Source organism: Nycticebus coucang, chromosome 5, assembly GCF_027406575.1.
Source record: "Nycticebus coucang isolate mNycCou1 chromosome 5, mNycCou1.pri, whole genome shotgun sequence".
Lineage (NCBI taxonomy): Eukaryota > Metazoa > Chordata > Mammalia > Primates > Lorisidae > Nycticebus > Nycticebus coucang.
This window is the reverse complement of record NC_069784.1, coordinates 64,398,770-64,422,137: the sequence shown is the minus strand read 5'-3', so window position 1 is coordinate 64,422,137 and position 23,368 is coordinate 64,398,770. Positions and strand designations below refer to the sequence as shown.

Here is a 23,368-nt window from a genome sequence, read left to right as displayed (position 1 = left end):
AAGGCAGCACAAGGTGGCGAAGGCTTCCCCAGGCAGGAAAGTTGGTGTTCATACCTCCTCTTACTGTTATTTTCAAAATGTTGCCATTCTTTTGGTGGATTCTTTTAATACAAGGAGATGAACTGGTAGGTTTATGTAGGGAGGAAATTGGTCTTACTCTCCTTTGTATGCAGCGTAACTTGACACAGTGGTTTAGCCATCGTAGGTGCTTAGCAGGTGGCCATTTGTTAAAATTAATAATGAGTATTGTTGACAATTTCCAGATGCACCAAAGCAATTGATTGGTGTCTGTCCTTTATTATGTGCCATGTTATTCATTAGGAAACCAAATGTCGGAAGAAGGGTTTGTGGAAGATTTTTCAGAGCAAATGGAAACTGCTATCCGAGCCATCCTCTGTGCTATCCAGAATTTAGCAGAAAGAAACAGTAAAAAAACAGAGAACACTGACAAAGCACGATCACAAAAAGAGGATGGTATGTGTGGAATCAGCAAAATTAGACTCACATCTGATTTAATTTTTGTGTTTGATGATTGATTTCTGTGGCTAAATAGTTAAGGACAAATGTTAGAAATAGGCGACTGTTGGTTGGGCACGGTGGTCCACACTTACAATCCCAGCACTCTGGGAGGCTGAGGTAAGAGGATTGCCTGAGCAAGAGCAAGACCCTGTCTCTGCAAAAAATAGAAATACCAGCCAGATGTTGTGGCAGGCGCCTATAGTCCTAGCTACTTGGGAGGCTGAGGTGGGAGGATCACTTGAGCCTAGGAGTTTGATGTTGCTATGAGCTGCACTCTAAACTGGGCAATGGAGCAAGACCTTGTCCCAATTAAAAGAAGAGAGAGAGAAATAGGTAACTGGGTGAATAGAGGTGCAAGGATTTGTTTTCTGTTTTTCATGATGGTGTTATTTTCTTTGAATGAAAGATGCAGCAGGCTTTGAGAGACTGCAACCAGGACATCTAACAAAACTCTTGGAGGATGAGTTCTGGGCTGATGTGAGCACTTTGCATGTGCAGAAAATAATTTCTGCCATTTCTGAGCTGTTGGAGAGGCTGAAATCGTGTGGTGAGGATGGCACAGCAGCAAAGCACACGGTAACCATTCATCCTTCCCACGACACATACCTGAAAGCCAACTTTTCTTAACCTGCTTCTTGCTCTTCAGAGTGGGCTGAGCAAAGGCAGAGTTGGCTTACCCTGGTCCCATTTACATGGGTCCCAAAGCAGGCCTCAATGCCAAAATCCCTAAAAACTCGATCTATTTTTATGTGGGAATATCACTGCCAAGCTTTGAAAACCTTAGGGTTTGCTAACTACAGGGTTCTATTTGTAAGTTTGAGGTGCAAACAATCCAGGATATCTATTGTTTTTTGGGGCTATTTAATATTCTAATCACATACTTCCAAGTAGGATTTGATGTTAATGATGGATGTAGCTGCTGTTAACTGAGGCTTGAAGGCCAGCCTCTGATAACACGATTCCTCCCATAGTACATCAGCTGCAGAAAAAGTTGTACTCTCTGTAATGTTTCCAGAGAAGCAGCTTACTTTATATGACATTGTATGTTATTCTATATCATTACCTTCAGTCCCAACTCTGAGTTAGCAGTAGAATTTATTTATAACATTTTAATTTAAAAAACAAATTGTTAGCTAAATGAGATTTCAGTAATCAAGAATTTAAGGTGCACTTTCTGTCAGCTGGTGTGTGTTGGAGTAGGGAGGAGGTTGGAAAAACACATGTGACTTGCCCTTAGTGACATTTAGTACATTTACAATATTGTACAACCATTGGTTCCAGAAGGTTTTTCTCATCCCCGAGGAAAGCTGTGCCCACTGAGCAGAGTGAGCAGCAGTTGTGTCTTGTCGCCCACAGCCGTTCCGCCAGGCCTGCTGCCTGCTGGTGCGCCTGGCGCCCATGCTCTCCAGCTACTCGGACCTCCTCCTCTTCTTCTTGACCGTGTCCTTGGCAACTCACCGCAGCACTGCGAAGCTACTCTCTGTGCTGGCCTACATCTTCACAGAGCTCGCCCAGAAGGTGAGGACTCTCTCATGGAGTACCATGAGCAGCAGGGCCACAATGTTCATAGCCAACAGCCTTTGGTTTGATGGGCTTTTATTTTGGACTATGTCAATAGTAGGAGGAAATTTCCCGTCCCTGTGGATTCCTGAGGACTTGTCTAGTACCCCTGCTAACCCTGTTTTCACTAAAGTCTTTAAATCCGCAGGGAACCTGGACGCAGAGGCTGTCTGACAGCTGCTGCTTTCTGTGAATACAGTTTTCTTTCCTTATTCCCAACTTGGAATCGATAGGTATTTCTTGAGTTAGGCTTATAAGATAAACTCCTAAGGCAATTAAATTTTCTTTGAACCACTTACCTTTAACTATGATTAAATGATAATGAGGCTCTTGGTATTTAGAAGGTGGGGGGTTTCTTTCATTGGGAGGTCACTCACTCATCCAGCCATGTACCCAGTACTGTGAAGTGTACCAAAGTTGTGGAGGTCATAGACCCTACCCTTGCGATTCAGGGGCCAGGCACAGGTGAAGTCAGCAGCTCTCACCTGGAACGGTAAGTTTAGTCATAACGGTATCAGTTCTCAGACTCCTCACTTTCCTGTGGGAGCCTTACTTCCCTCATCCCTGCAGTGAGTGAGGTAGGCCCAGACTCCTTAGCATTTCTGTGAGGACCACCTTCCTTTGAGTCTGTAACTTTGTTTGGGTTCTTCCTTAATGTTCTAAGATTTTCTCCAAATCTAAGTATAATACCGATGAGATCCTCAGAGGCTTGAATTTACAAAGTGATAAGGTCTGGATTTCTTATAAACACTCAATAGTTCTTAGTTCTGAGTGTACAAAATACTAGAAAAGTGTTAAAAGTGGGAGGCACCCTAGTGCCTCCTGTCTGGAGAATTAATATGTGTATCTGTTGAGTAATTGGAAAACGAGTGAGTCTGGGCCTCACCCTCTGTCTGGTGGCCCCTCTTCTCCCTCCTCACTCCTGGAGCACACGGTGTGCGGAAGCAGTTGCAGGGCTATGGCGGGGCTGCCTTGGGATTTGGGCTCACTGGATTGGTCCGTTTGTGCTGTTGCCCTCGTCTGACAGGTGTAAAGTGACTGTGGCCTGCCATTTGTGCGTTTGGGGTTGGAAATGGTTCTTGTCATGTGTGCAGAATGCTGGAGTCCCAGGGGCTGTGTCAGTTGCAGCTGCTGCAGTGACATATCCTGGGAAGAGCATCTGAAACCTTCTCCAGTGTGGACTCTTTTCTCTGTCCATATCTAGACACATCTCATTTCAAATAACGTAGCTCAACAAGAGAATTAAGGTAGTTAACCATCAACTTTCCCAAAATATGTATTATAAAGTGAGTTTGCTGTTCCTTTATCAGTGCTAAGATAATAGATGGAGGCTGTGATTACAGCATTTGATCTATGTGGATGCTGTTTCTGTGTAACCAAGTCAAAATCCAGGGTTAGAGGGCTTGGACCTTCATTCTTTAGTTGACAACTTACTAGTACATTCTCATCCACAGATGGATGAAAATCTTTTCTCTCATAAAATGTCTGAGCCAGGTGCAGTGGCATGCACCTGTAATCCCAGTGACTCAGGGATTGAGTAAATTAAGGTAGGAGGATTGCTTATGCCCAGGAATTTGTGACATGCCTGGGCAACATAGCAAGACCCTGTCTCAACAAAATAAAAGAAGATTTCTGATTCAAGAGCCACTGCTTTCTCCTACTTCTTTTTCTATGTATTTCAGTCCTACGGGCTAGTAGTTTTTTTCTTTGTAAGCTATTTTCGGATGTGAAGCACAGTTTTGTCAACACTTTATGGTTGTTACTATGTCGGACTGTGTTCTGTCTGGAATTTGCTCTGCCCTCAATGACTCGCTCCTAAATTCTGTCCCTTGGTATACTTCAATTTATTGTCTTGGCAAAGTGACAGATTACCACATGCCAGCAGCCTCTACAAAGTCAAAACCTCATGTATTACATCTGATAATAAGTTCTGCAACTGCATAACAACAACTCTTTGGGGGGGGGGATTCATTGAGGGTACAAAGAATTAGGTTGCACTGATTGCATTTGTTAGATAAAGACCTTCTTATAATTGTGTCCCGCCCCCAAGAGGGGTGCCCTACATTGTGACCCCCCATCTCACTCCCTCCCTCCTCTCTCCCTGCTGCCTCATTGCCCCAGCCCCTACCTTGCATTAGCCCATCTACTGCCTTCATATTAGAATTGAGTACATTGGATTCTTCCTTCTCCATTCTTGTGATGCTTTACTAAGCAGAATTTGTTCCATCTTGATCCAGGTTAATACAAAAGATGCAAAGTCTCCATCTTTTTAGTGGCTGAGTAGTATTCCATGGTGTACATATACCACAGCTTATTAATCCATTTCTGGGTTGGTGGGTATTTAGGCTGTTTCCACATTTTGCAATTGTAAATTTAGGTACAATAAACAGTGTAGTGCAGATGTGCTTATGATAAAAGGTTGTATTAGTTTATACTCCCACCAGATGTGGAGAGAGTTCCCTTTTCTCCACATCCACACTAGCTTCTGTAGCTTTGAGACTTTGTGATATGAGCCATTCTCACTGGAGTTAGGTATCTCAAGGGTAGTTTTGATTTACATTTCTCTGAGGATTAGGGATGATGAACATTTTTTCATATGTTTGTTAGCCATCCATCTGTCTTCTTTCTTTCTTTCTTTCTTTATTTTTTTTTTAAGACAGAGTCTCACTGTGTCGCCCTGGGTAGAGTGCCATGGCGTCACAGCTCACAGCAACCTCAAGGTCTTGGGCTTAAGCAATTCTCTTGCCTCAGCCTCCCAAGTAGGTGGGACTACAGGCACCCACCACAACGCTTGGCTATTTTTTGGTTGCAATTGTCATTGTTGCTTGGCAGGCCTGGGCTGGATTTGAACCCACCAGCTCTGATATATGTGGCTGGCATCCTAGCTGCTGAGCCTGGGTGCTAAGCCCCCATCTGTCTTCTTTAGAGAAGGTTCTATTCGTGTCTCTTGCTCAGTGATATATGGAATTATAGGATCTTTTCTGTTGATTTCTTCTTGTTCTCTATAGATCCTATTTATCAAGCTTTCGTCGAATTCATAATATGCAAGTATCTTTTCCCATTCTGAAGTTTGTCTATTTGCTTTGAGATATTGTTTCCTCAGCTATACAGAAGCTTTTCATTTTAATTAAGTCCATTGCATAACATCAGCTCCAAGGAGGAGGATGGCCAAAGGTCAGCTGAACTTCCAGCAGGTACTGGGCTAGAAAAGGGACTAAATGTTTAAATTCCTTTTTTTCCCCCAATGGCAGGACTAGAAATCTTTTTTTTTTTTTAATTGCTTTTGTGTGTAACTGTTCACTTTCTCTGTTTTTATTGAAGGGATTTTGCTTGCCCAAAGAATTTATGGAAGATTCAGCAGGAGAGGGAGCAGCTGAGTTCCATGATTATGAGGGAGGTGGAATTGGAGAAGGTGAGGGCATGAAGGACATGAGTGACCAGATAGACAATGAAGAACAGGTAGGTGTTCACACATGAAGTCGATAATGCAGTGTACAGAGACTGGATTTTTTTTTTTTTCCTCTTCATATAATGGTTTTTAAACTGTGATGTACGGAGCTTGGGCAGTGGGTACAAACAAAAAGCACAGGAAGGCACCTCGCACCACAGTCATTGCTTGTGGGTATAATGTTAGAAAGAATCATTTTTATAGTTTTTTTTTTTTTAATGGGGAGATATTTGTTGATAATTTTCTACAGAATATTTTTTGTTAGTAGTATTTTTTTTTTTTTTTGTAGAGACAGAGTCTCACTTTATGGCCCTCGGTAGAGTGCCGTAGCCTCACACAGCTCACAGCAACCTCCAACTCCTGGGCTTAAGCGATTCTCTTGCCTCAGCCTCCCGAGTAGCTGGGACTACAGGCGCCCGCCACAACGCCCGGCTATTTTTTGGTTTGCAGTTCAGCCGGGGCTGGGTTTGAACCCGCCACTCTCGGTATATGGGGCCAGCGCCTTACCAACTGAGCCACAGGCGCCGCCCTGTGAGTAGTATTTTTAAGCAGAAAATGTTTGGCTGTTGCATTTAATAGTAATGGCAAAGTTTGCTATTAATAGCTTTTGTTGTATATCTTTAAAACATGTTGAGATTTTTTTACTCTGCCTTTTTTTTTTTGGTTGGCATCAAGAATGCTTTTGAAATATTTAGATGCTATGGACTAAGGTTGTTCCATTGCTGTTTTAAATGTCTATCACTGGGAGTGATTTTCTAAATTGGTCATTTAGATTAATAGAGTATGACTTGAGGAAATAAAATATAGCAAAATTTATTTTTCACCATTAATATTCTATGTTAGATCAGAAATTTATATTCCAGATAATTTTATAGCTACTAAAAATAAAGGTGAGGGTGGCGCCTGTGGCTCAGTGAGTAGGGCGCCAGTCCCATATACCGAGGGTGGCAGGTTCAAACCTGGCCCTGGCCAAATGGCAACAACAACAACAAATGTCAACCTTACTAGGATGAGTTTCAAAATTACAGGAAAATAAATGTTTAAAAAAAATAAATAAAAATAAAGGTGCAAACCAATTTAAAATCTCTCTTCTTGGCATGGAAAACTGGAAGGAAATAAACCAAAGAGTAAGGCCAGTGTTCATGTGGGAAACTGTGTCATTTTTTGTTATTTTGGTGCAGGAGACACCTGAAAAGAAACATCTTGGTAATAAGGGAGTGGGGAAGGGATTGGTCTCTCATGAAAAAGCGTGAGAGCAGGTAAGAGCACGAGAGAACACCATCATTGCTGGGCAGTCTCCACACCTGTGGGGTAAATAGCCACGGGAGAAGTTAGTCGGGTCTCTACTAAGACTGACTGCCACGCCTCTGAGGCGCTTCGGCACCTCTGACCTAACTGAGACAGCGGGCTCCTCTTGATGGGGAACCTCACCTGACTGAGACAGCGGGCTCCCCGGCACTTATGGGGAGCCATACCCCCAGTGAGCTTGTACAGCGGTCCACGTCCTGGTAGTTTCATGGGCTGGGGCTGGCAACCTGACGTCCTGGCTCCGACATTTTCGTCTTTCTGTGTTTCTCAAATTTAACTTAACATATACTTTTTTTATAATTGGGGGGAAAAGAAACCACGTAAACTTAATAGGAAAGCACAATCTACATATAAAACATTAAGTGGGATAAACAGCCTACTAGCACAGTGTGGCAGTATCTGCTGAGTTTTAAATTCTGTAGATTCATGTACCAAAAAAGCCCCTCTCCCCAGATTTATATATACTTTTTGGTGGGGGGGGGGGGACTTAGGGTCTTACTTTATTGCCCAGGCAAGAGTGCAATGATCATTGCTCACTGCTGTCTCCAAATAGCTGGGACTACAGTCATGTGCCACCACACTCCACTAATTTTTACTGTTTTGTAGAGATGGAGTCTCACTATATTGCCAGCCTGATCTTGAACTCATGGCCTTAAGTGAGCCCCCCACTTCTACCTCCCCAAATGCCCGTGTTTTCTAATGTAAATGCTAGTAGAGTTTGTGAGGATATAAGTATACCTAAACTGGGATAGTCACTACGGATTATTTATAATGGTGATAATTGTGAACTAATCCAAATATTTGTCAGGAAGGAATTGTTTAAATTGTGGTATCATCCATGCAGAACAATACTAAAATAATAAATAGAATGAGATGAATTTGTATATATCAACATGGAAATATGTCTTAAGATATGTTTATTAAGAAAACAAAAGATTGCTTTAGGGTCATTGCTAAAGTATGATCTTTTTTTTGTTTAAAAGGATGTTCGGAGGCAGGTACTGATACATATCAGCTATATTACTGGCTAGGTGTTGGTGTATTCAAGGATAAAGGTCAAAGATGCATCAGAATGTCACCAGTGGGAGTTTTGGAGGATGGGAGTGCTGTGGGAAACTTTGTCCTGCCATTTAGCTTATAATTCTTCTAATGAGATTTGATTACTTTCATTATTTTTAATTTTTTTTATTTTTTTTGGAGATAGAGTTGCACTTTGTCAATAGAGTGATGTGGCATCACAGTTCACAGCAACCTCAAACTCTAGGGCTCAAGCGATTCTCTTGCCTCTGCCTCCCAAGTAGCTGGGACTACAGGCGCCTGCCACAAGGCCTGGCTATTTTTTTGTTGCACTTGTCATTACTGTTTTGAACCCACCAGCCTGGGTGTATGTGGCCGGCGCCACCTTGATTACTTTTATATTTTATTTTATTCACTTATTTTTTATTTCAGGTTACCATGAGGTTATAAACAACTAGGTTACAATATTTGCATTTATCAGGTAGAATCCCTCTTAAGTTGTGTCCCACACCCAAGAGGTGTGCCATTTGCCTTTACATTGTGCCCATTAAGTGGAAGCACACCAATCCCCTCTGCCTTTGTATTTTAAAAAAAAAGGACTTTCAAAAATTAACTGTAATGGGGCGGCGCCTGTGGCTCAGTTGGTAATGCTCCGGCCCCATATACTGAGGGTGGCGGGTTCAAACCCGGCCTCGGCCAAACTGCAACCAAAAAATAGCCGGGCGTTGTGGCGGGCGCCTGGAGTCCCAGCTACTTGGGAGGCTGAGGCAAGAGAACCGCTTAAGCCCAGGAGTTGGAGGTTGCTGTGAGCTGTGTGAGGCCACGGCACTCTACTGAGGGCCATAAAGTGAGACTCTGTCTCTACAAAAAAAAAAAAAATTAACTGTAATGAAAGCTGTAATAATGAATCTTTTTGCCTTAAGTATTACATAGATTATTTAGAAATACATAAATTAAGGAAAAAATGAGCAAAATTACACTCACAGTGGAGCACATTCAGAGATCATAGTGACAAAGGTAGATGTTAAAAACATAGGTAATAGGCTCTGTGCCTGTAGCTCAGTGGTTAGGACACTGATCACACACACCGAGGCAGGCAAGTTCGAACCCAGCCTGGGCCTGCTAAAACAACAATGACAACCGCAACAAAAAAAAAAATAGGCAGGCATTGTGGCAGGCGCCTGTAGTCCCAGCTGCTTGGGCAGCTGAGGCAAGAGAATGGCTTAAGCCCAAGAGTTTGAGGTTGCTGTGAGCTGTGATGCGACAACACTCTACTCAGGGGAACATAGTGAGACTCAGTATCAAAAAACAGATATATATATATACACACACACACACACACAATATATAGATAATACAGTAAAGTTGATGGATTTTTTTTTTTAATCAAACTGGTTAACATAGCTGTCACCACATTTTCTTAGTTATTCTATACTTAGATTTAACATGTACCCTTGTAAAATGCGCCATAGTTGTGGTCACACTGATTATGTTCCCTCCACGTGCCCCCCGCCCCCTCCCGTGATGAATTTTTTTATTACAATTCTCTAGAATTAAAAAACTTGAACAAGGGCAGCACCAGTAGCTCAGTGGGTAGGGTGCCGGCCACATACAGTGAGGCTGGCGGGTTCAAATACAGCCCAGGCCAGCTAAACAACAGTGACAACTGCATCATTTATAAAAAATAGCCGGACATTGTGGCAGGTGCCTGTAGTCCCAGCTACTTGGGAGGCTGAGACAAGAGAATCTCTTAAGCCTAAGAATTTGAGCTGTGAGCTGTGATATAGTGAGACTCTGTCTCCAAAAGAAAAACTTGAACAGAATTTCTTTTTTTTTTTTTTTTTTTTTTTTGTAGAGACAGAGTCTCACTTTATGGCCCTCAGTAGAGTGCTGTGGCCTCACACAGCTCACAGCAACCTCCAACTCCTGGGCTCAAGCGATTCTCTTGCCTCAGCCTCCCAAGTAGCTGGGACTACAGGCACCCGTCGCAACGCCCGGCTATTTTTTCGTTGTAGTTTGGACAGGGCCAGGTTTGAACCCGCCACCCTCGGTATATGGGGCCAGAGCCTTACTGACTGAGCCGCAGGCACCGCCCTCAGAATTTCATATTATCTGATTATAAGTGCAATAATGTGGGAATGAACTCCAGCAATGTAAAACAAACTTTTATAAATGATTTCATATGGCAAAAACTGCTGTTGGTTCTCTTTTTCTACTATCAGAAGAAGTATTTTTCTGTCATTAACCTTGACATTTATATTCCACAGCTGAAGTAAAGATTAGTGAAGTCACAACATTTATTCATGTTTTCCATGATGGTTTTTGGATACAGGTGGAAGACGCATTTTCCAAGGGTCAAGAAAAAGACAAAGAGGATCCGGACTCAAAACCCGACATCCCAGGAGAAGACAATGCTATTGAGATGTCAGAAGACTTTGATGGGAAGGTGCACGGTGGGGAGCTTGAAGAACAAGGTTTGAGATTACCTGTCACTTCACTCTTCTTTTTGACATACCTTATCTAGTGAATTACAAGTTCCCAGTCAGGAACCTGTTGTAATCTTGTGAGATTAGTTGATTATTCTGCTTAACTGCGCTTACACCCTCAGCATCAGCCCATCACAGCCTCTGACTATACGCAGGCTGTGGACTGACGATGTCCTTGCTGCCTCAGGTGCTAGCCGCAGGGCTCAGTGGTACCCTTCAGGGAGGCCTGGAGGACAGAGTGCCCATCTCTCACAGAACTAGCTTCTAACAAACAGCAAATCGTTCTGGGTCGTTTCTTAAAAATATTTTTTTCCCTAAGTATAAAAGTAGTACATATTTGTTTTAGATGATTTGGAACAAGAATGTAGGAAAGAAATAGATCCTCTTAGGCCCAACACCAGAACCACTTAGTAAAATTTGGTGTAGTTCTTTCTGCTTATTACATATATGTGTGTTTACACAGAGACCATTCACTGTGCCGTAGTCCACTTTTTCGTTTAATTTGACATACAGTGTTTTATTTGCAGTGAAGATCTTGCAGAAGTAACAGCTGCCAAGTGATCCTAGAGTTGAAGAATGTATATTCACTTGACCTTGACAAAATAGACCTTGAGCAAAGACAAAAGCAAGAAAGTTTTAATTAATTGGTCTAGACCTGATTTTCAATGTTGGTTAATATCATGGAAGCCAGTATGTTGGAGATGGGGGAAGGACCCGTAGAGATCTCCTAGTCCAACGTCATCATTTCACAGAGATAGGAAATTAAGGCCTGGGAGGCTGCTGAGTCCTGTGTGTAGGTGTTTGCCCCACTAGCAGAAGCAGACATTCTTATTGCTATTTGGCTATTCCTCTCACGAGCTGTTCACAGTTACAGACTCAGGTCTGCCCAGCTCAGCACGGTACTTTCCCTTCCAGAACAGGATGATGAGCGATCAGACAGTGAAGGTGGAGACCTGGATAAGCAGATGGGCGATCTCAACGGTGAGGAAGCTGACAAGCTGGATGAGAGGCTTTGGGGTGATGAGGATGAGGAGGAGGAAGACGACAATAAAACCGAAGAAATAGGACCAGGAATGGATGAGGTAATTAAAAGATTCCCCACATCCCAACGTCCCTAGGCTGAGAAGAGGTAATCTGCCCTCTATCTCTCACTCCCTGTCATTTGCTGCTCCTCTTTTTCTATCTTTACCTTCTCTTTCTTCCATCCCTCTTTTTTTCTTTTTTCTATCCTATCTCATTGATTGTATTCAGGGCTAAAAGAGTAGCCTGACTTTGGTCCATCTCACATGTTACTGGGGAAGGAGGTTAGCAAGACTCAGGGCAGATGCTGTGGGCCCCTGAATTCTTCCCACTGCCAGCGTAGGAGGGCACCGGGGCCGAGTGTGACCCTACAGAGGCAGTGTGATGCATCTGGTCACCATCCCCTGTCCGTCATGCACCCCTGCTGCTGTCGGGGAGATGGGGCCTGTTCTCTCCATGTCATAGGTAACACCTTGTTGGTGCACATACCCGTGGGATAAGCCAAACAGGCAGAAACTGTGTGTGTCTGGGAGCTGCGTTAACCCCTGTGGAACCAGCTTCTTGAATTGAGTGTGATGGCATTGCATTTTTCCTTCTTCTGACTTTTAGGAAAACTCTGAACTTGTTGCTAAAGATGACAACTTAGATGCTAAGAATTCAAACAAAGATAAAAACCAGCAAGATAAGGAGGAACAAAAGGAAGTAGCAGAAGCTGATGATGGTGCTCAAGGCCAAGACAAAATTAATGAACAAATAGATGAGGTAATGAAGATATAGAACTGAGCAACTCTCCTGCCTCAAGGCCAGGGCCACAGCCTGTGTGGCTCTGGGGCTATCTCAGGATTCCTCCTGTCCATTGAATGCCTCACAAAACAAAGTGCAACAGAAGCTCCTAACAGAATGTGAAATACCTAGCTTTTTTTTTTACTGATGAGGTAGTTGTTTGGGCTCATGCTGTGTTTCTGAAGCTAAAACCGGAGGTCCTTTTCTTTTTTTCTTCTCATAAGCATCTCATAAGTTTCTTTGAGATTAAATAATCTGTATAGAATATGAAATTTGAAAGTCCAACACGAAAGGTCTAAAAATAGTATTCAAATACGAATTTGTGCTTATAATTTTAGGGATGAGATGTTATATTCTCTCAGCATGGTGTAAATGCTTAGAACTAATTTCATGTGAATTTTTTGTTGTTGTTTGTTTGTTTGTTTTTGTTGTTGCAGTTTTTGGCCGGGGCTGGATTTGAACCCGCCACCTCCAGCATATGGGGCTGGCGCCCTACTCCTTTGAGCCACAGGTGCCATCCTGAATTCTAGTTTTTATTTTTGAGACAGAGTTTCACTCTGTCACCCTTAGTAGAGTGCTGTGGCATCATCATAGGTCACAGCAACCTCAAATTCTTGGGCTCAAGCGAGCCTCTTGCCTCAGGGTTTCATTTTTAGTAGAGACAGGGTCTCACTCTTGCTCAGGCTGGTTTCAAACTCCTGAGCTCAGGCAATCCAGCCCCGTTGGCCTCCCAGAGTGCTAGGATTGTAGGCGTGAGCCACTATGCCCAGCCCAGAATTCTAGCTTTCAAAAAAGATCATTCTTCTTTTTCACCCTGTTCTGTCCATTGCCCCAGAGTGAATATGATGAGAGTGAGGTGGACCCTTACCATGGCAATCAGGAAATGCTACCGGAACCTGAGGCCTTGGACCTTCCAGATGACTTGAATCTTGACAGTGAAGGCAAGAATGGTGGCGAGGACACAGACAGTGAAGGACCAGAAGGTGCGTCTTTCCGAAACCCATAAGGACCAAGTGGGAGCTCATGAGAGATGAGCAGTAACCGGTTTCTCTTCAGAGAGCTAGGCCAGTGTCATGGCCAGGTAGGAAATTGCGTTCAGTTAGTTCAGCTTTAGTTTAAGGAAATTGTTTGCCTTTCCTTTGTAGCGTTCCTCACGTGAGTAGGTCCACAGCTGAGTCTCACTGTTTCCTGCCCTCCTGTGGTGGTGCTTCGCACGTCGTGCCATCTCTGCACGGCCGTTGCTGTGCATCCCACCTCCTGGGCTGACGGGGTGCATTCCGGGGAGGCCAGGCCTCTGGTGAGGAAATGATGGTTTCAGTTACTGATAGCTGTATGTTTATAGCGGGGAATGAGACTGAATGAACCCAAGAGAAATCATGTCACACATGACGGCAAGCTGGCACCTGCATGAGTACTGTAGTGAGTACTGTCTCAGGATAGTTGAGAGCATCATGTGCACTGTGCCTCCGAGAGAGGCCTCACCAGACAGGGACGTCAGCTGACCCACTCTGATTAACGAGTCAGGTACACACAGAAATCCATTCTAGTATATACTTGTCTCTTTATAATGCCACAGTAGAGCATAAACAGTAAGCTACAAAAGAGTAAATAAAAGGTACCATTTCTGTAGATGTTAAATTTTAGTATCTGGTTTCAACCTTAAAAAGCAAGCATAAAATTAAAAAAATTTAAAAGCCACCGGGAGTGTGGTAAGCAATCGGCTTGTAAATATCTCAACGCGTTTGTGCTATTTATTGTGTTGTGTTAAGGAGCAGTTATTTTAAATAATTTACTAGTAAGATAATCATAAAATAATAATAAAGTTACTTAAAAGACTTTTAAAACAACTGATTTTCCAGGTGTCCAAAGTATAGAAAAACTCTTTTTTCACAAACAAAACTTTTTCAGCTGTGATTGTTTCTATTTTGGCTTGGCACTTATAGCTCAAGCGGCTAAGGCCCCAGCCACATACACCAGAACTGGTGGGTTTGAATTCAGGCCAGGCCGGCCGAAGTACAATGATAACTCCAACCAAAAAATAGCCAGGTGTTGTGGTGGACGCCTGTAGTCCCTGCTACTTGGGGACTGTAGCTGAGGCAAGAGAATCGCTTAAGCCTAGGAGTTGGAGGTTGCTGTGAGCTATGACACTATGGCACTTTACCCAGGGTGATAGCTTGAGGCTCTCTCTCAAAAAAAAAAAAAAAAAAAAGAAGATTGTTTGTATTTTAATGTGTGTTGTATTTCCTGAAGGTGATAAACAATGATGTCTGCCAGTTATCATTCACAATGATAATTGAGCAGTAAATTGTCATTTCCTATCTGATCTAAAATTTTCCCGTTGTAACTTTTTTATTTTTGAGATAGAGTCTCACTTTCTTGGCCTTCAGTAGAGTGCCATGGCGTCATACCATACAGCACCCTCAAACTTTTGGGCTCAAGTGATCCCCTTGCCTCAGCCTCCCAAGTAGCTGAACCTATTATAATTTTTATTTTTTGATTTATGGTTTTTATAAATGGATTATTTTTTAATGAAATAAAACATAATTGTGCCATTGAAACAATTGTATATGATGTGCACATGGTTTCAAATAGAAGTAAACAAACTTTTTCTATAAAGGGTCAAATATTTTGGGCTTTGTAAGTTACAATCCAAGTTCTGTTATGGTATAAAGGCAGCCGTAGGCAGTGCAAGTTGACAGGGAAACATACAGCTGTGTTTCTGTAAAACTTTACAGTACATGTGAAAGGCCAGATCTGGCTCTTTGGATCATAATTGTCAATCCTTGTTTTAAAGAATAATAAAAATAATTGGGCTTGGCACCTGTAGCTCAGCGGCTAGGGTGCCGGCCACATACACCAGAGCTGATGGGTTTGAACCTAGCCTGGGCCAGCTAAACAACAATGACAACTGCAACACAAAAATAGCTGGGTGTTGTGGCGGGCACCTGTAGACCCCACTACTTGGGAGACTGAGGCAAGAGAATCGCTTGAGCCCAAGAGTTTAAGATTGCTGTGAGCTATGATACTATGGCACTCTACTGAGGGTGACATAATGGGACTCTGTCTCAGAAAAAAAAAAAAAAAAACACCACTTGCCTAACTACTTCCCAGGTTAAGAAATCATATACGTTTTAAAAGTTCTGTGACATTTTTTTCTTGTTGCATCCATCCAGAGGAGAATCCTTTGGAGATACAGGAAAAACCAGTCAATTTGAAAGAAGCAGGTCATGAAGCGGAAGAAAGAAATGAAGAGACAGAGACTGACAAGAGTGAAGGTCAGGGTCCACATGAGCCTGAGGAAGGCCCTGGTGAAGATGACAGGAAGGAAGGGGAGGAGGAGATGGACACAGGAGCTGGCAGCCAAGACACAGATGCTGGGGAGCTTTCTGAGGAACATCCGGAGCAGCAGCAGCAGGCTCCAGGAGAGGAGGACCAGGAAGCAGAGGAGAACCCTGGAGGCAATGATGTCTCTGTTAATCAAGGTTTACAGCTGCAGGTAATTGTGGGATGTCTGGCTTTTCTTATGTTCAAAATAATGAGCGGGAGAAGAAACTACCTTATTCCCAGTGGAATCTCTTTTAGGATACTTCTCCATCAGCAGATGGTATTGTCAAGGAGTTCTAAGTTTCTGTTTTAAGACTGTGGCTGATGCCCTCCCTGCAGACTCCTGTTGGCGAGGAATGGGGACCTGCTTGCTTTAGGGTCCCCCACCGTTTGCTCTTCCCCAGATCATTTAATGCTGTGTTTGATTTCTTTGCAGCCACAGGAAGAAGAAGGGGAGTGCTCTGATACAGAGGAGCAGGTGCCAGAGGCTACAGAGCGGGAGGAGCATGCTTCCTGCGGGCAGACTGGTGTGGAGAACATGCAGAGTCAGCAGGCTGTGGAGCTGGCTGGGGCTGCACCCGAGAAGGAGCAGGGGCGAGAGGTGATGGGCCCTCACTGCCAGGGACGGTGACCTCCTAGGAGCCATCTTCTCCCTATCCAAATCACATTCTACTGAGCAGGAGTTGATTTACATTTGGTCTTTTGTTTCGTTGTTATTGACATTGAGATTATATCCCATTCTTTGAGAAAATGGTCATACAGTCAGACTTTAATGATGGGAATACATTTTTTTTTTTTTTTTTTTTGTAGAGACAGAGTTTCACTTTATGGCCCTCGGTAGAGTGCCGTGGCCTCACACAGCTCACAGCAACCTCCAACTCCTGGGCTTAAGCGATTCTCTTGCCTCAGCCTCCTGAGTAGCTGGGACTACAGGCGCCCGCCACAACACCCAGCTATTTTTTGGTTGCAGTTTGGCCGGGGCTGGGTTTGAACCCGGGGAATACATGCTTAAAAATGCTTTGTTAGATGATTTTGTCACTGCGTGAGTGTCATAGAATGAGTGTCCTTACACACACTGAGATGACACAGCCCACTACAGCCCAGACCATCTGTGTCACCTCTTGCTCCCAGGCTGCAAACCTGCGAGCATGTTCCTGTGCTGAGTGCTGTAGCCAGGTGTCATAGCACTGAACACCTGGGAAGTGTCTGTGCATCTGAACATAGAAAAGGCACAGTTAAAATATGTCCTTATAATATTATGGGACTAGTGTCATATATGAAGTCCCTTGTTAACTGAGACAGCATTATGCAGTACGTGACCACATGTCTGTCTTCGTATGCCTCCCAGGACCAGCCCCAGAATATGAGCCACAGGCTGTATTTAAGTGCTGTGCACAAAGAAAAGTTACTAGACATGGTAGTTCTTAACGGTTAACAGGAGAACCGGCTCCATGTTTTTCAGAGAGCCCCCAGGAAGTAAAGGTCAATTTCAGACTCCATGCAGGGTCTGCCTCTAAGGAAGCTTTGCTGTCCTTGCTCATCACTGGGCTTCTGAACATCTTAATTTAAAAAGCAAAGCACGTTTTCCCTGACTCTGGTGGTAATGGGCTCTAATCAGGCCAGAATTCAGGGTGCTGGTGCTCTAGGAAGAGCAGAAGGAGAGAATCTGGCTACTGCAGGAACTCTGCACAGCTCCATTAGCTCTGCACCCCATTTCTCTCAGGGATAGTAACTGTCATTTGTATTTTTCATACAGCATCCCCGCAATCATTCTCTGAGCTTCCATTGAGCACTAACCATTTTTGTTACTTCAGTCAGTCTTCACAACATCCCATGGTAGACGCCCCACATTCTGTTTTCTCCACTGCGTTTGAGGAAAATAAGCCTCCTTGAAGTAAATGACTCCCCAGGGTGCACAGAGGTTGTTGAATCCTGGTTCCTAACCGGGGTCTGTCCTGCCTTTGGAGCGATACATTCTTTCCTAGACAAGCTGAGAGTTTAGTATCAAGATGTTTCTTTTCCTGCCTGGAGGCCAGGCCTTATTGGGGCAAGTCCCAGAGTAGGCAGGAGGGAGCCTGTGACTCTGAGGAGACTCAACTGTGCCCAGTGCAGCGACCAGCGCTTGTGCCGCTCTGTGCAGCTCACCCTTCCATTGCTTGGATTTCTAGGAGCACGGAACTGGAGCTGCAGATGCAAACCAGGTGGAAGGCCATGAGTCCAACTTCCTTGCCCGGCTGGCCTCCCAGAAACATACCAGGAAAAACACACAGGTTTCTGTCACTCCTTAACTAAACTGGGCAAAGGGTGGAGGTAGAAAAAGATGCTCTAAATGTAGCGGTTTAAGGGAAAAACAATGCCATCCACCAGAAGTGATGGCAGCCTTGGTTAGCAGACCAGGACAGGGGCTTTTTCCTGAACCCTCGCCCTGTCCCTGCTGTGGGGCCTGAGAGCCTGGACTATGAGATGTCTTCTCTTTGCACTGTCCATTGTCTCGCTTTTGAAAATTTATTTTTTAGCAGCATGGTATTTATACACATGATAAAAATAAGTATACAAAAAAGTCCCCTAAAAAACCTGCATATCTTATCCCTAGTCACATGCAACTCCAGGGAGCCTCCCCAGATCTGATGTGCTAGCAATTTTTCTTTGTTCAGAATGCTTTCTCTATATAATGCGGGCACATATGCATGTGCAAGGGTGTGTTTCTTTGCTTCCTTGCTTTGTTTTAGATACAGAGATTATTCTATTGAAGTATATAGAATCCCCATTCTCTTTAATAGCTACATTGCATCCCATTATCGTATGGCTCACCTCATTTACTTAGCCACCTCCTGGACTTAATGGTTGCTTGAAGAGTTCACCATCATAGACAGAGCTCTGAAGAATTTTCTGATACTTCCCACAGAGTTTTAAGAGGAAACCTGGAGAAGCTGACAATGAGCGCTCTATGGGCAATCACAGTGAGCACGTACACAAGAGGCTCAGGACTGTGGATGCGGACAGCCACTCTGAGCAGAGCCCAGCTCAGCCCTGGGTGCAGGTGGAGGACGCAGACGCATTTGAGCACATTAAACAAGGCAACGACTCATATGATGCACAGACCTATGGTATGTTGCAGGGAAAGCTGTTCCCTTTGCTCTGAGAGCTTGTGCTGGGCATAGCATCGAAAACCCAGATAAACATCCCGTTCCTGTGTCACTGTACATTGTGACTGTACATAGTAACTGTAGTGCCGCAGGACACCATCCATCAAGGAGACCCTTGAAACACGAATTTCCAATAAAATCACATTTGTCTTTTTAAGGTATGTTGAAGAAAACAGAATAGTACATTTACGGCAGGTGGGATGAGAAAGACTGTTCTTCATTAGAGCTTCATGACTTCTGTGGGAGATAGGAGGTCAGCAGGAAATCTTAGGTACAAACTTCAGTAGGTCAGCAGGAAATCTTAGGTACAAACATGTGTCTAGGCCATGTAGCTAGTCAGTGGCACAACCAGCATTAGTAGAACTTTGGAAGCTAGAAGTGACAGAAACCATAGCCCGCTCATTGCTTTGTTCTGCAAAGACCTAAGCCCTATGTGTGCATCTGTGCGTGTGTGCATGTATTTTGTTGACAGATGTGGCCAGCAAGGAGCAGCAACAGTCTTCAAAGGAGGCTGGCAGGGATCAGGAAGAGGAGGAGATGGAGGACATCCTCATGGACACAGAGGAGCGCGAGGAGCTCACCACAGTAGACATGGAGCCGCTAGAGCCCGAGGAGGTCAAGTCGGGCACCACAGCCACCTTCAGTGAGTCCTGGGCTGCACATGCCCTCCCTGAGCACACTGACCTAGAGCTGCCAGTTCCAGTGTGCTGTAGTGTGGTCTGGGGTTCGGTTTCTATCCTAGTCCATGGCCATGGGTTAGAGGAATACACTGCCAGTGCTAACTTCACCATTTTATTTGTGAGGTGTGGTGTCGCAGGACACAATCCATCAAGGAGAAAGGAGACCCTTGAAACACAAATTTCCAATAAAATCCCATTTGTCATTTTAAGATATGTTGAAGAAAACAGAATAGTACATGTACGGCAGCTGGGATGAGAAAGACTATTTCTTATTAGAGAAATGATATTTTCAATTATATAAAAGTATACAATATTAGCATAAAATGTGTTCAAAATTTGTATGAGGAAAATGCATAGCTAAGAAAGTTCTAGGCTGGGCGCCCATAACACAGTGGTTAAGGCGCCAGCCACATTCACCGAGGCTGGTGGGTTGGAACTGAGCCTGGGCCAGCTAAACAGCAATGACAACTGCAACAAAAAAAATAGCTGGGCGTTATGGCAGGCGCCTATAGTCCCAGCTACTTGCGAGGCTGAGGCAAGAGAATCGCTTAAGCCCAAGAGTTTGAGGTTGCTGTGAGCTGTGATGCCAGGGCACTCTACCAAGGGTGACATAGTGAGACTCTGTTTAAAAAAAAGAAGTCTTTGTATCAGTTTACTCATCTGTAAAATGGAACTATGTTTTCCCCTAATTTTTTCAAACTTCTGCATGCACATAGTTTTAAGAATCACGCTGTTAGGATAAACTATAGTCTTAACTATTTCTTCTCCCCAAAACATCTGCCTTGTTAGGGAGGCAGGTAAATTAGGGAGTAAGAATTGGCAGTTGCCTGTTTCATATAGAAAGGAGATTTGGACCAAACGTGGAAAAATGCTGAGGAGGGAGTGACTACATAGTTTGATTAATTGTGAGGACTGAGGGGCAACAGCAAAGGCTCAGCCAGCCATTATGTTAATACTGTACACATGAGTGTTTGTGTCCTTGTGTGGAACTAGGCTCTGATGAGGTGGAGACCCAAAGTGTTAAAACAGAGAAAGATGAAGCTCTCAGCACAGACAAGTCTGACAAGGAGACCGAGAATGGGAAACCAGAGAGAAGCCGAGATTCAACCATCCATACAGCCCATCAGTTCCTGATGGGTACCATTTACCAGGTACTAAAACAAATTAAAATATAATTCTAAGTTGCCTTTAAATCTTTGCCTTTAGAAGGAAAATCTGGTTGTTTTGGTGCATCATGTTCTTGAAATTTTTAGAAAGTTTTCGGTGTCACATGTGTTCTTTAAGCAGGTGACTGTTGCAGTGGTTAGTCCCAGGGTTGTACGACCTGACCTAACAGTGGTTCTGGTCCTGGGCCTCTGGCTCTCGTGTCCCACTCTTCTCACCATGTTTGTGTAAGGAATCTTCACAGTAATTAGAAGGTGATGATGGTTAAGTAGAAAGAATCTTTGATTTAATGCCAGGAAGGGCCATTTAATTGAGTTCTTTTCCTTAATAGTTCACTTACTGGCAGTCTGGCTTGATTATAGAGTAGATTTATAAATGTTTAAAGTTTCCTTTTTCCATATAGTCTCTAAGATGGGGTCAGAATGTGAACGGTTGTCTGGCATCTTATCACTTTGCTGCTGAATTTGTTGCAGTTTTGAATCTCAGGCATTTGACTGCATACTTGAGGTCACACTGCAGGGAGGAAGGCAGCTGGTTATGCCAGTTCAGGGAATCCCACACTGGCTGCTGCTTATCTGAGACTTTTTTTTTCTTAGCCCTTTTTAAAAGATGTCAGTGAGCTAAGACAGGAGCTGGAGAGACAGCTGGAAACGTGGCAGCCACATGATTCTGGAGACCCAGAAGAAGTAAGTCACTGGATTTGTCATAAAATATCTTGACTTTTTTTGTTTTTGGGTTTGTTTTTTTTTAAGATACTGCAAACTTCGTAGGTTTTTTGCTCTAGTTACCTTTGGACCAGGCTTGAGAGAAATATAATCACAATTCTAAAGTCTAAGTCTGTCCCTTGGTTTCTGTCTGTTTCAGCACCAGCTCTGTGGCTGAACTAGAACAGAAAGAAACTGGCCAGTTTAGTTCCTTCAACTCTGTTGTATCTGCTGTCCTCATCAAGTGCTCTGCCACAGTGGGTTGGCTCTGGGTGTTGGAAGGAAGCCTCCTACTGGGTGTGTTACTTGAGGGATTTGCACTCACTGGTCACTTTTACCTTTGAGACGTGACTCTAATAAGAGTCATGAATGAGTAGCTGGATCTGCTGGCACCAAAATCACACATTCATATCTCCCTCCTTACCTGAAGGTTACAGGTATATACTCTTTGTTAGTGATGTGAATAAGGTTTGGTCATGAAATACAATAATAAACTGCCTTGTTTCATTGTTGTGTTTTGGTGGCAGGGGAGACATTTTTAATTACATGAATTGGGTAGCACGTGACTGAGAGGAGCTTTAAATGCTTCTGTTTGAGACAAAGTTCGCGCATGTCATTTTCTGCTACTTTGCTTCAGGCTTCCTTCTTACAATAATGACTTAGTTCTGACGGCCAGGCTAACTTACATGCTGTTGTCGCAGGAAAAGGCGGCAGCTGAGATGTGGCAGAGTTACCTGGTCTTAACTGCGCCTCTTTCACAACAGCTGTGTGAACAGCTCCGTCTCATCTTAGAGCCCACCCAGGCAGCCAAGCTGAAGTAAGTCCTCCCATCGAAAGCCCTCACAGCACCCTGAAAGGATGACAGTGTGGTTGATTTTGCTGGACTTGGCGCCTAGCCATTTATGGCACTGGCTTCTAGGTTGTCACTTCTGCTGTAAAACCACCAAGGCACCAGTATGGTTCCTCACTTTGGGTTCCTATTATCTATACCACAGAAGTTTCTATGCTGCTTGGTGTGAATGTGTGGTTTTTTAAAAATTTATTACTACAGTGGAATCTCCATAGCTGACTACCTCATTAAGTTGACCTAATTTTCATAGACCAATACCGTAGGCCTAGTCACACATGTTGACCACCTCTGTATGTTGACCAGATTGTCACAGTCCTATGGGTGGTCAACTTACAGAGGTTCTACTGTATTTGATAGTAAAATTGGCTAAGCCTCTGGCGTGTGTGCAGCTCACCTTGTTCCATGCTGTGGTGCTTACTTGCTACAGGTGTCAGTCATCTCAAGTAAGGCAGAGATGTGTCCAAAATCATAGTTTTAGAGCAGAAAGAGAGACTCCAAAACTTCATATTCAGTGCAAACATTTTTTTGTAACTTTTCAAATGTATCTTCAAATGGCTCTTCTGAAGGACCTAATTATTACTATCATATACACGTCCCATTTTTCTGGTTAGTGGTCAAGAAAATCCTGGCCCTTAGTCCACAGTGAACAGTGACACTTCATTGTCGCAGGTTCCTTGCATAGGTTGTTTGGTATTGTTGGTTTTAAGATAGTGTTAATGTGATTTTTGTCCTTATGGAAAATTCTGAGCAATTAGCAGGTGCTAACTCATCTTTGCCCTTGTCTGGATGAACTTAATAGAGGAGACTACCGAACAGGGAAGCGACTGAACATGCGCAAAGTCATTCCATACGTTGCCAGTCAGTTTCGAAAAGATAAGATTTGGCTTCGAAGGACCAAGCCCAGCAAACGCCAGTATCAGATTTGTTTGGCTATCGATGACTCTTCTAGTATGGTAGACAACCACACCAAGCAGGTAAGGAGTAGAAGGGTCGTGACAATTAGGTGGGAAGTAAACACCAAACCATGTTTCATGGCACCTGTGGCTCAAGCGCTAAGGTGCCAGCCACATAACACCTGAGCTGGCAGGTTCGAATCCAGCCCAGGCCCACCAAACAACAGTGAGGGGTGCAACCAAAAAATAGCTGGGTGTTCTGGTAGGTGCCTGTAGTCCCAGCTACTTGGGAGGCAGAGGCAGGAGAATCGCTTGAGCCCAGGAGTTGGAGGTTGCTGTGAGCTGTGACGCCATGACACTCTAACGGGGGTGGGGGGCGGGGGGGAGAAGGTGGGGAGAGGAGGGGCGTGGGCACGACTTGTCTCAAGAAAAAACATTTAGAAATACCAATTAATAGGGCGGCACC

At 43.9% G+C, this 23,368-nt stretch overlaps 1 protein-coding gene across 3 annotated transcripts in view; it reads left to right on the top strand.

The window, feature by feature from the left end:
• Nucleotides 1-23,368, top strand: part of MDN1 (midasin AAA ATPase 1) — a 170,033-nt gene that overhangs the window by 141,443 nt on the left and 5,222 nt on the right. For 2 of the 3 annotated variants that reach the window (XM_053591190.1, XM_053591189.1), the window contains 17 exons: nucleotides 322-474; nucleotides 926-1,095; nucleotides 1,876-2,037; nucleotides 5,401-5,538; nucleotides 10,185-10,326; nucleotides 11,254-11,420; nucleotides 11,968-12,120; nucleotides 12,977-13,124; nucleotides 15,315-15,637; nucleotides 15,902-16,066; nucleotides 17,634-17,735; nucleotides 18,371-18,572; nucleotides 19,084-19,254; nucleotides 20,285-20,442; nucleotides 21,052-21,141; nucleotides 21,861-21,976; nucleotides 22,809-22,983. In XM_053591190.1, the coding sequence (XP_053447165.1) occupies nucleotides 322-474; nucleotides 926-1,095; nucleotides 1,876-2,037; nucleotides 5,401-5,538; nucleotides 10,185-10,326; nucleotides 11,254-11,420; nucleotides 11,968-12,120; nucleotides 12,977-13,124; nucleotides 15,315-15,637; nucleotides 15,902-16,066; nucleotides 17,634-17,735; nucleotides 18,371-18,572; nucleotides 19,084-19,254; nucleotides 20,285-20,442; nucleotides 21,052-21,141; nucleotides 21,861-21,976; nucleotides 22,809-22,983 (2,735 nt within the window). Of the gene's footprint in view, nucleotides 1-321; nucleotides 475-925; nucleotides 1,096-1,875; nucleotides 2,038-5,400; nucleotides 5,539-10,184; nucleotides 10,327-11,253; nucleotides 11,421-11,967; nucleotides 12,121-12,976; nucleotides 13,125-15,314; nucleotides 15,638-15,901; nucleotides 16,067-17,633; nucleotides 17,736-18,370; nucleotides 18,573-19,083; nucleotides 19,255-20,284; nucleotides 20,443-21,051; nucleotides 21,142-21,860; nucleotides 21,977-22,808; nucleotides 22,984-23,368 lie in introns of those variants that run through there. The other variant, XM_053591191.1, reaches the window with a different exon arrangement.